This window comes from Mobula hypostoma, chromosome 6 (genome assembly GCF_963921235.1).
Source record: "Mobula hypostoma chromosome 6, sMobHyp1.1, whole genome shotgun sequence".
Classification (NCBI taxonomy): Eukaryota; Metazoa; Chordata; class Chondrichthyes; order Myliobatiformes; family Myliobatidae; genus Mobula; species Mobula hypostoma.
The window spans coordinates 139,446,429-139,462,569 of record NC_086102.1 but is presented as its reverse complement, the minus strand read 5'-3'; the positions used below and the strand labels follow the sequence as shown (position 1 = coordinate 139,462,569).

The window sequence follows — 16,141 nt, the reverse complement described above, 5'->3', positions numbered from 1 at the left end:
GGTATGCTGGCATTTATAGCGAGAGGATTCGAGTACAGGAGCAGGGAGGTACTACTGCAGTTGTACAAGGCCTTGGTGAGACCATACCTGGAGTATTGTGTGCAGTTTTGGTCCCCTAATCTGAGGAAAGACATCCTTGCCATAGAGTGAGTACAAAGAAGGTTCACCAGATTGATTCCTGGGATGGCAGGACTTTCATATGAAGAAAGACTGGATGAACTGGGCTTGTACTCGTTGGAATTTAGAATATTGAGGGGGGATCTGATTGAAACGTATAAGATCCTGAAGGGATTGGACAGGCTAGATGCAGGAAGATTGTTCCCGATGTTGGGGAAGTCCAGAACGAGGGGCCACAGTTTGAGGATAGAGGGGAAGCCTTTTAGGACCGAGATTAGGAAAAACTTCTTCACACAGAGAGTGGTGAATCTGTGGAATTCTCTGCCACGGGAAACAGTTGAGGCCAGTTCATTGGCTATATTTAAGAGGGAGTTAGATATGGCCCTTGTGGCTACGGGGGTCAGGGGGTATGGAGGGAAGGCTGGGGCGGGGTTCTGAGTTGGATGATCAGCCATGATCATAATAAATGGCGGTGCAGGCTCGAAGGGCCGAATGGCCTACTCCTGCACCTATTTTCTATGTTTCTATATGTGTTTCCATCACTACTCCTAGCAACTCGCTATGAAAAAACTTGCCCAGCTCATCTCCTTTACACTTCCCCCTCTCACCTTAAATGCATATCCTTATATTTTACATTTCCATCGTGACTGTACACCCTACCTCTGCCTCTCATAATTATATAAACTTCTATCATACCTACCGAATGTTGACAGGACTAGGTAAGGTGGATGTGGAGAGGATGTTTCCTCTGGTGAGGGTATCCAGAACTAGGGGGCACAGCCTCAAAATTGAGGGGTGACCGTTTAGAACAGACGTAAGGAGGAATTTTTTTAGCTGAAGAGTGGTGAATCTGTGGAATTCTCTGCCACAGACTGTGGTGGAGGCCAGGTCCGTGGGTATAATTAGAGTGGAAGTTGATTGATACCTGATTGGTCGGGGCATCAAGGGATATGGTGAAAGGACAGCTGCGTGGGGTTGAATAGGATCTGGGATCAGCAATGATAAAATGGTGGAGAGGACTTGAAGGGATGAATAGCCTAATTTTGCTCTTATGTCTCATAATCTTATGGTCTTATTCTCCACTCAGCCTCCCATACTCCAGAGAAAACAACCCAAGCTCATACCCTCTAAGCTAGGCTGTGTCCTTGCAAAACCTCTTCTGCATCCTTTCTGAAGCCTCCACATCCTTCTTTTAATGGGGCAAATAGAACTGCACGCTCTACTTCAATTGTGGTCTGACTAAAGTTTTGCATAGTTGCAACATGACTTCCTTATTCTTGAACTCAATGCTACGGCTCGTGATGCCATACACACAAGCAGGTGAGAAGGAATGTGAGTGGGTGCGGGAGGATAGGGGGATGAGGTAAAGGGCTGAAGAAGACGTAATCTAGTAGGAGAGATCAATGGACTATGGAAGATAGATAAGGAGTAGAGGAACCAGAGGGAGGTAACATACCTGGACCCACCTATTGCTGGCCTGTTTGTACTCCTTTACCTCTCCCCACATTTTTATTCTGGTTTCTGCCCCCTTCTTTTCTAGTCCTGATGAAGTGTTTTGGCCCAAATCATCGACTGTATATTTCCTTCCATAGATGTTCCCTGACCTGCTGAATTCCTCCAGCATTCCCTATGTGTTGCTCAAAGTTTTAAGTTAAGCATGCCATATACCTCCTTTACAACCTTATCTACTTCCTCGGGCTCTTACAGTGAGTTATGTACTTGGACCCCAAGATCACTCTGTACATCAATGTTGTTAAGGGTTCTGTCATTAACTGTAGTACCTTACATAATCTCTGACAAAAATGATAGGTGCTAATGGAACAACTCTGCAGCAATTTTGTTAATATTTTCCCACCAGAAGAAACATTGCATTGACAGCTAATTAGAGAATCTGCTTGGTTGCCAATTGTCCATGGTCAGATCTGCCACCCAGGATTTTTTTTCATTCAAATTATTGTAAACCAAACTCAGGAAGAAACAAAATCATCATATTAGTTGCCAAAGGAGAGTTAAGTTGAACTCTGATAAAGAAGCAACTGAAGAAAATTAAGGAAGTACCTGAAATGACCTAAGTTTAGATGATGGAGCAAGTGTGGAATATGCATTCAAGGCACATTAGATCTTGTTTGGAGCTGACTAGATTTGGCTCAATAGTCACTGGGAATATATTTGGGAAAATCTTTCTGTTGCCCATCTCAGTTGTTGCTATGGTGATAACTAAAGACCTATTATATTTTTTAAACAAACAAACAAAATTTTACAGAAGAGTTCCAAAAGCAGCAGCCAGCTGTCCCTTTTAATAAAAAAAGGAAAGGAAATCAGTTCTTAGTTGGCAGAGCGCAGGAGAGATTAGGAAATCTTTCTTATATGTGCAGTTATACCTTGATCTCAAATCAGTCTTTATTCCCAGAAAATAATACATTTTCCTGATCATCAGAGGTAACAAAAACATTAATCATATTTAGTTAACACACACACAAAATGCTAGTGGAATGCAGCAGGCCAGGCAGCATCTATAGGAAGAAGTACAGTCGACGTTTTGGGTCGAGACTCTTCATCAGGATTAACGGAAAAAAGAGATAGTAAGAGATTTGAAAGTGGGAGGGGAAGGAGAAAATTCTGAATGATAGGAAAAGACAAGAGAGGGAGGGATGAAGCCAAAAGCTGGGAAATTGATTGGCAAAAGGGATACAAGGCTGGAGAAGGGAGAGGATCATGGGACAGAAGGCCTAAGAAGAAAGAAAGGAGGAGAGGAGCACCAGAGGAAGATGGAGTACAGGCAATGAGTATTTGTGAGAGGAAAAGAGAGAGAAAATAAATAAATACATAAATAAATAAATAATTGGGGATGGGGTAAGAAGGGGAGGAGGGGCATTAATGGAAGTTAGAGAAATCAAAGTTCATGCCATCAGGTTGGAGGCTACCCAGATGGAATATAAGGTGTTGTTCCTCCAACCTGAGTGTGGCTTCATCTCAACAGTAGAGGAGGCCATGGATTGACTTATGGGAATGGGATGTGGCAGTTCTTTGGATTTGGAAAAAGAGTCAAGATAAATTACATTCAAGTTTGCTTGAATTATAGCAGTAAACATAAATCTAAATATTCTTCGGGGTAATTCTTATAGAAACATTCTATGGCTATCTCTAAACATCTCAGCTATACGAAGGTATTGAACTAAACCATGGAGAGACCGTTCATAATGCAGATGACTAGGTCACAACAGCACCTGAGAACTGTTTCAAATGCCATGAAAAACTAGAAGTATAGAAAGATCTGTGGAACTGTTATCAATTTCTGTAATAATGAAGCAAACCTACAATAACTTCTTCTAACTTTGAATATCCAGCCACAAAGACATACAGCATGGAAACAGACTCTTAATCCAATTTAATCTAATGCAACCAACAATCATCTAATTACAGTAATACTATAGTCTTCTTTCCATATTCCCATCAGCTCTCTCAGTTCTTACCATTCATTTACACACTTGAGGCATTATACAGTGGTAAATTAACCTGTCAACCTGCATACCTCCTGGTGTGGGAGGATGCGGAGTGGCATGGGGAGAACGTGCAAACATCGCAGAGACAGCTCTGGATGTCGGGATTGAATCTGGGTCATTGGAGCTTTAAGGCGGTGGTTTTGCAGTGTCACCACTCCAAACCCTTTAAGTTATCCGATGAGGAAATGATCCTGTTGCTTCCTTCCTCATCTTTAGTATCTCCCAGTCTTCTCTATTCTAGACAGGACAAAAGGGATTAATGAAATGATTACACTCCAGAAGTGCAATCATTTAATTATTCCATTTTGTCCTTTTTTTGTATTATTTTGAATGTAATAGAAATTATCATTAGAAGCAACACAGAAAAACCCAGTCAGCCTAATATGTGTATGCCTGTCTACACTAATCTTTCTTTGCTAATATTATTTTCAGCATCACTGTATCTACAAACACAATCCATGTACTTTTTTCCCCACCCATTGTACAGTGTTTACTTCTGCCACTTCCTTTGGCGGTTTCCATATAATCACCTTTACTCTGGGTGTGAAAAGTTTGCCCTTCAGATTTCCTTTAAAACTTCCCTCTCTCACTTTAAACTTACTCCATCTTAAAGAATAAAGTATGCGCCCTAGAAGGAAGTTGATTATCCACTCAATCTGTACCCCTCATAATGTTATAAACCTCCAACTACACCCTAGTCTTCCACATTCCTGTGAAAATATATTACTTCCATCCATAATCTATCAGGAAAATGACTTAATTTGCAGTTTATCCTCACAGGAACCCCTGCCTTACACTGTCAAAATGTGTCCTATCCATCTCACCCCATCTATTCTGCAAGTTAAAACTAACCTGTTTTCTCTTCTCCATTTTCAGCTCTGTTAATAAGTTTTTAAACTTGAAGTTAACTGTCTCTGTTTCCTCAGACACTGCCAGATCTATTTTGTTTACAGCATTTTCAGTTTTCAATTCAAGTACAAGAGTTGTTTACGATGAAAAATTCCACTTGACTTTTCTTAATCTCAATTTCTGACTTAGCAGTGGCCTCCAATATTTGCAAAGAAAAGTCTTGGATCCCTATCATAGGTCATTGAGAGCAGAAAATGTAGAGAACTTGGCACTCTTTAAACATCAATTACCAAAAAGTTTCCGCTAATAGTCATCTTTCAATGACTTTCAAAAGGGATCTCAATGAGTGTAAATCTCTCTTTCAGCTTCAGGATGAAAAAGTATGTGTGGATGTGTAAGAGGGCAAGTATGCACGTGGGTGAGACAAATAAATGAAACGATGACATTTCAAAACTGTGGCTGAGGGAAGATGTATCCCTTTACAATTTTCTCATATAGTGGAGAGGAAATCAAGAAGTGAACCCCAAAAACCATCTGTTACAGACTTAAGAATAATGTTTTTCATTATTTATACTTATTTTATTGAGACATGGAGTGCCCATTATTTCCATTACCCACTACCTTGTTACATGTAATGTTCCTGGGGACAATTCTCGATCAAAATCATTCATTTCAAGAGGGATAAAATGAAAAAGCAAGGATTTCATGCTGAGGCTTTATAAGGTATTGGTCAGACCGCACTTGGCATATTGCAAGCAGTTTTGGGCGCCTATCTAAGAAAAGATTTGCAGGTTATGCTGGTGTTGAAAAGAGTACAGAGGAGGTACATGAGAATGGTTCCAGGAATGAAAGGGTTAATGTGTGAGGAGTATTTGGTGGCTCTGGACCTGTGCTCACTGGTGCTTAAAAGAATGAGGGATGATCTTATTGAAACCTATCGGATATTGAAAGACTGAGGTAGAGTGGATGTGGAGAAGATGTTTCCTTTGAGTCTATGCCTCAGTATAGAGGGGTGTTCATTTAGAACAGAAACAAGAAGGAATTTATTTATCTAGAGGGTGGCAAATCTGTGGAATTCATTGCCGTAGACAGCTGTGGAGGCCAACTAATTGGATATATTTAAAGCAGAGCTTTACACAGTAGATTCTTGATTATTAAGGGGAGAAGTCAGGAGAATGGGGTTGAGAGGGGTAATAAATCGGCCATGATGGTATGGTGGAGCAGAAATGATAGGCCGAATGGTCTAATTCTGCTATGTTTTATATCTTATGGTCTTAGCATAACTGTTTGTGTAAGTTAATCCCACCTCCAAATAAAACAAATACGTTGTGTTATTGTGTATAGTTGTTTAATATTTGGTCATACAACACTTTTACAGCTAAAGACATATGTCAGTTACCACGGAATGAAGGAACTTGCCGGAACTTTTCCCTGAAATGGTACTATGATGTGAAGACTGAAACATGCACACGATTCTGGTATGGAGGATGCAATGGAAATGGAAACCAATTCAACACACTAGATGAATGCTCCAAGACTTGTATCGAAGGTAAATAACACATGGGACAAACTGGGACAGCATGGCAAAAGGCACAACACACCTATCCAGAGTGTGTTTTGTTGTATTGAGTCTGGCCAGATACAGCAGTGTAGAATTATAGAGAGTTAGTCATGAGGAAACATCAAAAAAAAGGCCTCTCTAGATTGTTTTGGTGGGAACTGGGGGTTGTAAACAGCAAAGGTTCATTCATGGTTCATTGCATAAGCAGACAAACCAGATTGCCTTACTGTGTTTTGTGTAAAAATATGAAGTCTGCAGTTTCAATTGGTGAAGTGGACAAAATTACAGAACCTCCAGAGGTTTAATATTCTGCTCCATGGCTATGTCACCGTGGAAAAGATTATTACACAAATTAGTTCTTCTCCAATAATTGATGAAATCTGCAGTGCTCATACTGAAAATGACATTATTACTAAAGCCAAAATTTACATTTCCTCACACTGCATTACCAACACGGGTTAATCTGGATTTTTAAAAATGTTCAACTGTTCTACCATACAACTCCTCCTCCTGTGCTACAATACAGGATTTATACTTACCCTGTCACCTTCCTCAATGAGAGTGGTAAGTATCATTTCCTTTGCCCATGTCCAGGTTATTGAAATGAAGTAAACTTCCCCATGAAGCATCTTAAACATCAATTTAAACAACCTGTTGCAAATGTTGGGAAAATTAATTCTGCTTGATAAATACTTCGGCAAGTTCATTGCAAGAGGAAATGAAAACTGTTAATATTACACTTGCCCACTAAGGAGAAGTTAAGTTTGTATTACACATGCTCCTTTTTCACCAGAAGCTATTGGCAGAAGGAAATGCAAGAATCAATGGAATGAACATATATTTTAGATTCATTTTGACAAACCCAGTGCAATAATGGAATTTCCTACAGACTCAGATCTACGAACTAAGGTTCAGAATATTCAGCCATTCACATTCTCGGCCATGCCACGTGAGACAGTCCCTCCTAATTTGGACATGATGGAGACTTAAATGTTTACACTTTCAGTTGGTTATTGTGCTGAAGGCTGAAATACAAGCTTTACTTTAGTGATGATTAATTTTCTTTAGCATGGCTGATCCAAATAAAAACTCTTGTAGGGAAAAAAAATACACTTGTTATAGCTTGCCCCATATGAACAAAAATATAGTGGTGTGTTTTGAGTAGGAAAGAAATTAACAGGACAGCAGTAGTACAAGTGAACTAAACTGTTGTAAACATTGCATGATTAATTGTACTCAGTGTTTCTGCTTCAGTCAGAAGGTCCAAGAAAATGTAAATAAATAAATAATGGGACTAGTATTCTTGCAGGGAGATTTATTGATGCTGCTAGGGAGGGCTTAATGTATTTTGACTGAGGGCTGGCAGGCACAGTAGTAAGGAGAGAAAATGAAGGATAGAGTACCAGATGGAGAGAAAGTGGAGAATAGATGTCTGCAAGTCCAGTGGACATTGCAGACAGAGGCAGTTTAGGGAACATGGGAAGGCTTGTAGGCTCAACTGCTTTTATTGCAGGGAGACTCACTGGTAAGTTTGATATGGTTAGGGCATCAGTGCTTGGAATTACAATGCCATTGCAATCATGGAAATGGAAGAGTGAAATGTCAGCTAAATGCTCCAGGCTATAGAAGTTTAAGGTTGGAGTGCAGGGCGATGGGATGGGAACCGCAGCGACAGGGGAACAGATAGTAGAGTTTAGGGCAAAAAGATGGTATGACAACTAAGACTGAAAGGATGGACAGTGAGGGGCACTTTTACCCTGAGGAAGAGATTCTGACTGTCCACCACATCAATGCTTCTCACAATTTTTATAAAGTTCTGTCAAGTGTTCTCTTAGTATCTAATCCTCCATGGAGAACAATGCAAGTTTGTCCAACTTTTCTTTATAGTTCATACCCAGTAATTCAAGCAGCATCTTGGTAAACCTCTTCTACACCTTCTCCATGGCCTCCAGATGTTTCCTATAGAGGATGATTCCAAGTGTGATCTGACTAAAAACGTATACAGCTATAGCATGACTTCCTTCGTCTTATACACCACACCCCCACCAATGAAGGCAAGCATGCTGTCTATCTCCTTTACTTTACTTTCATAACTGTTTTCAGTGAACTATGGACATTGAACTCCAAGATGCCTCTGTACCTCTGCCATTAAGGGAACTACCATTAATTGTATACTTCTTTCATTTGACCCTCCATAGTGCAGTACCTCACACTTGTCCAGATTAAACTCTAGCTGTCACTTCTGTGCTCATATCTGTGATCTATATCCTGCTGTGTTCTTTGATAGTCCTTTACACTGTCCACAACACCACCAACCTTTGCCTCTTCTGGAAACATACGAACCCAGCCATCCACATATTCAACCAGGTCATATATGGATATTACAAACAGCAGAGATACCAGTATGGATCTCTGTGGAGCACTGCCAGTCATGGACCTCCAGTGAGGACAAGAGCCTTTCACCCCGCTGTCAGTCTTTTCTGAGGAAGCCAGTTACAAATGCAAACTTGTAATTCGTACTGGATTCCACGCACCTTTATCTTCTGAATCAACCTGCCATGAGGGACCTTATCAAATACCTTACTAAAATAGGCATGTAGGCACCTGCTGCTTTATCCTCATCAAGCATTTCTGTCACCTCCTCAAAAACTCAAATGAGTTTGTAAAGCATGACATACCCTGCACAAAGCCATGCTATTTGTCCCCAAGCAGGCCATGCCTTCCAAACACGCATAAATCCAGGAGAGAATTCTGTGCACACATGAGAGTGCAGAGGAGATTCTCCAGGATATTACTTGGAATGGAGGACTTGAGTTATGGGGAGAGGTTGGATATGCTGGGCTTGCTTTCCCCAGAGCAGAGCAGTCTGATGCCCACCCGCCATGGTTGGGGTGTCAAAAAGTAGGAGGCAAATGTTGGTTTAAGGCAAGAAGTAGTTTTTAAAAGGGATTTGAGGGAGATTTTTATTACCTGTTTTTAAATATACACAGTAGTTGTGGAGGTGATGGAATCAGTTGCAAGCATTACATTGAAAAGACAGTTAGACTAAGCATAGAAAGATATGGTCCTAAAGTGGTCAAATTGGATTAATGTAGTTGAACAAAAAGGTTAGCATAGATAGGATGGGCAGAAGGGCCTATCTCCATCTGTGCAACCCTATGTCTCACTGACTTGTATAAATTGACTGTCTCTCAAAGATTCATGAATCATAGTTAAGAAGTAGTTTTTGACTTTTCTAAACTATGTGAAGGAGCAGGAGATCTTTAGAGGTTTTGAAAAATAGCAAAAAAGATCATCTTTTATGCTGTTGATGAATAAAGTCTGATCCATCCATTCAAGATTAATAATTTAAAGCACATCAAATGAATCCATTGGAAAAAAGTTCACTAACAGCTGACCCCATAGTCATGAGTTTGAGTGAAGGGCATGTTCTGGGAACCTGCTTAAGGAACTTGTCTTCAGTACTTATTCAGTCTCCTTGGCTTCCAAGTTGGCAGTTCGTTTCCACTAATAACACATGTCTTTGCTTTAAAAATATATGATTAGGTGTTATCTCAATTTATGGGCTTTTCTACAGAACAGAATTCTAACCTTTGAATGTATTTATTTTAAGGACGAGTTCAAACCAGAATGATAACCACAATGGGAACGTAAATGAAGTGGCGGCTCCACTGTACATATACCTCTGATAGGGGTGAAACCTGCAATCTGCCAACAATCCCAATATGCTAAGGGTTCACAGATACCTTGCACTGTACTGGTAATAGCTTTCAATAATCGAATGTTGACGACTTTTGGTCTTCAAAACCTGCATGTTACAATGGTGCTAAAGTTACATTTGGGTGTTAAACTTGTGTGGAAGTAATCTGTCTGCTGTTTCATACATAGAAGTTATTCAGCTTATTCCTTCTGTCTGTTTTACAGTTTTCATACTTAATATGAACTTTTCTAACGTTCATGTCACACACTTCTGTAAAAATCTGTTGGTAATTAACACTACCATAAATTAAAATGCACAGAACAAAATCTTATACAATTCACTTGAAAAAAATTATTACAACTTGCTTCCATTGTATGTATATGCTTTGATTTTTTTTAATGGAGGGAACCTATTTCATCACTGAACCATTAGCAGATTTGACTCATACCTGCAAGATCTGTACAGATTCAACACATTGCTGCATAATTGCAAAAGTGACCTTTACTTTTTTAATAAAGAAAGTTCTATACATTTTGTTTTAAAGAGTCACTGGTTTGTTAAAAGTTTCTCTCATTATTGCTTTCCTTGAGGAAACAATATATATTTTTGTACACTTTGAAAAATTCTTGATAATTTGGAATTGTTTTAAATTATGTACGGATGTCCACTTCTCTGCATTTGTCAGTTATTTGGAACCATAGAAAAAAACTAAGAATCGTTTTAGAAATTCAACAGGGATTACACGTTAAACCAAACAAGTTTCAAGTCCAGGCTATAATGTAAGGATCATTTTTAAGGTTTTATTTTTATGACAGTTATATTGTATGTCTTTAATGAAGAAATGTATGAGAGACTTTCTAATAAAATTGGTCTGAAATTTGGAATGTTTACACCTAAATGTTTTCACTTATTTTCCACACAGAACTCTTTAAATCAACTGAAGTTGTAACTGTTACAGGAGCTAGGCTAGATGTCCACATTTATTTAATTAATGTATTTATTTAGCGATATGGTGCAGAATAGCCCCTTCGAGCTGCACTGTTCAGCAACCTCCGATTTAGCCCTAACCTCATCACTGGATAATTTACAATGACCAATTAACCTACTAACTAGCAGGTTCTTGGTCTGTAGGAGGAAACTGGAGCACCCAGAGGAGGCCCACGCATTCTGGGAGAGGATGCTGGAATTGAACTGCAAACTCCGATGCCCCCAGCTTTTGGAACGTCGGGCTAACCCCTATGCTGCCCTGGGACCCACATTGTACATCTGTCGATAATATTAGTTGCAATCACAAGATCAGTTAAAGGTGAAAAAAATCCTTTATACTGTCTCAAACAAGCATCTGAAATGAGATGTAACACTAACTGAATGCACAGCAGCGTTCTCTCTAGGCTACAATATTCCACCCATCGTAACATCGTATGTCACATTCCAAATTAAATCAGCAACTCAGGGATTATATGGGTGATATTCAGGTATGAGTAAAATTAACTACATTTCAAGAAAAAAGAATTACTGTGTAGGGTTCACCTCTTCTAAATAATATTCCAGCACTGGTAGCCCTATCTCCCTCCAGCAGCCATTTCCAGCTGTCACCCTCTTCTCCATCTGCCTCTCAATGTTTTTTCATCTCCCTCTCGCTCTCTCTCTGTCTGCAGCTCTCATTCACCTGCTGCTGCCTGGAAATACTACCCTTACTCCCCTCCCCCACCTTGTACATCTTGCCAGTCATATTACACCCTCCCTCAGCCCACCAATCACCTTGAACTCCTTTTTCGCAACTCTCCTTATCCTCTTTATATTGACAATGTCACCTCTGCGCGCCCGATGAAGGGTTTTGACCCAAAATGTTGACAATTCCTTTCCTCCCACAGATGATGTTCGAGCTACAAAAAAATGGTAGTGTACGTTTAAAATACATCTTATGGAAATGTTTGTTTGATGATGAACTTCAATAAAAGATAAGTTACAAAAAAAGTGTACTATTTGTTAAAAATTATAGTTTTTCAAAATGGATTTACAATTGGACCATATATCAGGGACAATAACTAATGGAAGTCATTTGTCTCATGAAAAGGTCCAGAAATTTTGAAGTTACTATTAATATATATTTTTTAAAATATCTCACTTTAAGAAGCATTAATAATTCTTGAAATGTTGGAGAAATAAGTCCATCAAATAAATTTTTTTTCACAGCTCTCAAGTTAATTAGGGGAAGGTCACATCATTCAGACTGTCTTGGCTTCATGTCCCTGAATACAGCGTTTTCTTGGTCGTTCAGTGATTTCAGGACTTGCCTCCACTCCTTTTGCTTGGGAATTTATTACATTTCCTGATATCATCTAAAATTTACCTCTGACTAAATGCAATATAATATAAACAAATAAAATCATGTTGCAGATAAACCCTTTCAAATGGCTAAAGAAGTAACATTCATCTAGCCACATCGTTGAATATTCTAAAAACTTTGTCTTGTTTCTCCTTCAAAGCCCTTTATTTTGGCAAGCAGAGATGAATGCAGCACAATGGTTATTCACAACATCCTCTAAGCTCAAAGGGCAGTCAGTGGGATGAGTTGAAGTGTAACGTGGGCAAAACTGGAAGGGTTATGAATGCAGGACTGAAGGTGTTATATTTAAATACACACAATAAGGTAGAAGATCTTGTAACGCGATTAGAGATTGGCAGGTACGGCATTGTGGGCATCACTAAGTCAAGCTGAAAGAACATCATAGTTGGAGGCCTAACATACAAGGATACACATTTCATCAAAAGTGCAGGCAGGTCGGCAGAGGGGGTGGAATGGCTTTCTTGGTAAAAAATGAAATCAGATCTTTAGAAAGAGATGGCATAGGATCAGAAGATAGAAACATAGAAACATAGAAAATAGGTGCAGGAGTAGGCCATTCGGCCCTTCGAGCCTGCACCGCCATTTATTATGATCATGGCTGATCATCCAACTCAGAACCCAGCCTTCCCTCCATACCCCGTGACCCCTGTAGCCACAAGGGCCATATCTAACTTCCTTTTAAACATAGCTAATGAACTGGCCTCAACAGTTTGCTGTGGCAGAGAATTCCACAGATTCACCACTCTCTGTGTGAAGAAGTTTTTCCTAACCTCGGTCCTAAAAGGCTTCCCCTCTATCCTCAAACTGTGACCCCTCGTTCTAGACCTCCCCAACATCGGGAACAATCTTCCCGCATCTAGCCTGTCCAATCCCTTTAGGATCTTATACGTTTCAATCAGATCCCCCCTCAATCTTCTAAATTCCAACGAGTACAAGCCCAGTTCATCCAGTCTTTCTTCATATGAAAGACCTGCCATCCCAGGAATCAATCTGGTGAACCTTCTTTGTACTCCCTCTATGGCAAGGATGTCTTTCCTCAGATTAGGGGACCGAAACTGCACACAATACTCCAGGTGTGGTCTCACCAAGGCCTTGTACAACTGCAGTAGTACCTCCCTGCTCCTGTACTCGAATCCTCTCGCTATAAATGCCAGCATACCGTTCGCCTTTTTCACCGCCTGCTGTACCTGCATGCCCACTTTCAATGACTGGTGTATAATGACACCCAGGTCTCGTTGCACCTCCCCTTTTCCTAATCGGCCACCATTCAGATAATAATCTGTTTTCCTATTTTTGCCACCAAAGTGGATAACTTCACATTTATCCACATTAAATTGCATCTGCCATGAGTTTGCCCACTCACCCAACCTATCCAAGTCACCCTGCATCCTCTTAGCATCCTCCTCACTGCTAACACTGCCACCCAGCTTCGTGTCATCCGCAAACTTGGAGATGCTGCATTTAATTCCCTCATCCAAGTCATTAATATATATTGTAAACAACTGGGGTCCCAGCACTGAGCCTTGCGGTACCCCACTAGTCACCGCCTGCCATTCTGAAAAGGTCCCGTTTATTCCCACTCTTTGCTTCCTGTCTGCTAACCAATTCTCCACCCACACCAATACCTTACCCCCAATACCATGTGCTTTAAGTTTGCACACTAATCTCCTGTGTGGGACCTTGTCAAAAGCCTTTTGAAAATCCAAATATACCACATCCACTGGTTCTCCCCTATCCACTCTACTAGTTACATCCTCAAAAAATTCTATGAGATTCGTCAGACATGATTTTCCTTTCACAAATCCATGCTGACTTTGTCCGATCATTTCACCGCTTTCCAAATGTGCTGTTATCACATCCTTGATAACTGACTCCAGCAGTTTCCCCACCACCGACGTTAGGCTAACCGGCCTATAATTCCCCGGTTTCTCTCTCCCTCCTTTTTTAAAAAGTGGGGTTACATTAGCCACCCTCCAATCCTCAGGAACTAGTCCAGAATCTAACGAGTTTTGAAAAATTATCACTAATGCATCCACTATTTCTTGGGCCACTTCCTTAAGCACTCTGGGATGCAGACCATCTGGCCCTGGGGATTTATCTGCCTTCAATCCCTTCAATTTACCTAACACCACTTCCCTACTAACATGTATTTCGCTCAGTTCCTCCATCTCACTGGACCCTCTGTCCCTTACTATTTCTGGAAGATTATTTATGTCCTCCTTAGTGAAGACAGAACCAAAGTAATTATTCAATTGGTCTGCCATGTCCTTGCTCCCCATAATCAATTCACCTGTTTCTGTTTGCAGGGGACCTACATTTGTCTTTATCAGTCTTTTCCTTTTTACATATCTATAAAAGCTTTTACAGTCCGTTTTTATGTTCTCTGCCAGTTTTCTCTCATAATCTTTTTTCCCCTTCCTAATTAAGCCCTTTGTCCTCCTCTGCTGAACTCTGAATTTCTCCCAGTCCTCAGGTGAGCCACTTTCTCTGGCTAATTTGTATGCTACTTCTTTGGAATTGATACTATCCCTAATTTCTCTTGTCAGCCACGGGTGCACTACCTTCCTTGATTTATTCTTTTGCCAAACTGGGATGAACAATTGTTGTAGTTCATCCATGCAACCTTTAAATGCCTGCCATTGCATATCCACCGTCAATCCTTGAAGTGTCATTTGCCAGTCTATCTTAGCTAATTCATGTCTCATACCTTCAAAGTTACCCCTCTTTAAGTTCAGAACCTTTGTTTCTGAATTAACTACGTCACTCTCCATGTTAATGAAGAATTCCACCATATTATGGTCACTCTTACCCAAGATGTAGAATCCTTGTGGACAGAGTTAAAATGCAAGGGTAAAAAGACCCTGATGAGAGTTATATACAGGCTCCCAAACAATAGCCAAGGTGTGGTATATAAATTTCAACGGAAAATAGAAAAGGCATGTAATAAGGGCAATGTTGTGATAGTCATGGGGATTTCTATATGCAGGTAGATTAGGAAAATCCGGTTGGTGCTGGATCCCACGAGAGGGAATTCGTAGAATGCCTACAAGATGGCTTTTTAGACCGGCTTGTGGTTAAGAGGCCAATTCTGAATTGGGTGTTACGTAATGAAACAGATTTGATTGGCGAGTTTAAGGTAAAGGAATCCTTAGGAGACAGCGAACAGAATACGATACAATTCTCCCTGCAGTTTGAGAGGGAGAAGATAAAGTCCGTATTATCAGTATTATAGTGGAGAAAAGTAAACTATAGAGGCATGATAGAGAAGCTGGCCAAAGTTAATTGGAAGGGGACACTAGCAGGAATGATGGCAGAGCAGTAATGGCTGGAGTTTCTGGGGTAATTTGGAAGGCAGAGGATAAACACATCCCAAAGATGAAGAGGTGTTTCAAAGGGAGGATGAAGTAACCATGACTGACTAGGCAGGTTAAAGACAGCATAAAAGCAAAAGAGACGGGAGAAAATATAGTAAGAATTAGTGGGAGGTTAGTGTATTGGGAAGCTTTTAAAAAACCAACAGAAGGCAACTAAAAAAGGCCATAAGAAGAGAAAAGAAGAAATATGAAGGTAAGATAGCCAATAATATAAAAGTGGATGTCAATTTTTTTCAAATATATGAAGAGTAAAAGAGAGGTGAGAATGAATATCAGACTGCTGGAAAATGATGCTGCAGAAGTAGTAATGGGGGAGAAAGAAATAGCAGATGAACTGACTCAATATTTTGCATCTGTTTTCACTGTGGAAGACACCAGCAGTATGCCTGAATTCCAAGAGTGTAAGGGGGCAGAAGTGAGTGTGGTTGCTATTACTAAGGAGAAAGTACTTGGGAAGCAGAAAGGTCTAAAGGTAGAGAAGACACCTAGACCAGATGGGCTATACCCCATAGTTCAGAAAGAGATGGCTGAAGAGATTGTGGAGGCATTAGTAATGATCTATTGAGAATCACTGGATTTGGGACTGGTTCCAGAGGACTGGAAAATTAGAAATGTCACTTGACTCTTTAAGAAGGGAGGGAAGCAGTTCAAAATTCAAAGTATATTTACTATCAAAGTAGGTATGCT

At 40.2% G+C, this 16,141-nt stretch overlaps 1 protein-coding gene across 1 annotated transcript in view; it reads left to right on the top strand.

The window, feature by feature from the left end:
* LOC134348765 (collagen alpha-3(VI) chain-like) overlaps positions 1–11,638 on the top strand; it is a 201,553-nt gene extending 189,915 nt beyond the window's left edge. The window contains exons 50-51 of the mRNA XM_063052567.1: positions 5,848–6,018; positions 9,644–11,638. Coding sequence (XP_062908637.1) covers positions 5,848–6,018; positions 9,644–9,684 — 212 coding nt within the window. The 3' untranslated portion in view covers positions 9,685–11,638. The remainder of the gene's footprint in view (positions 1–5,847; positions 6,019–9,643) is intronic.
* The last annotated feature ends 4,503 nt before the right edge of the window (positions 11,639–16,141 follow it).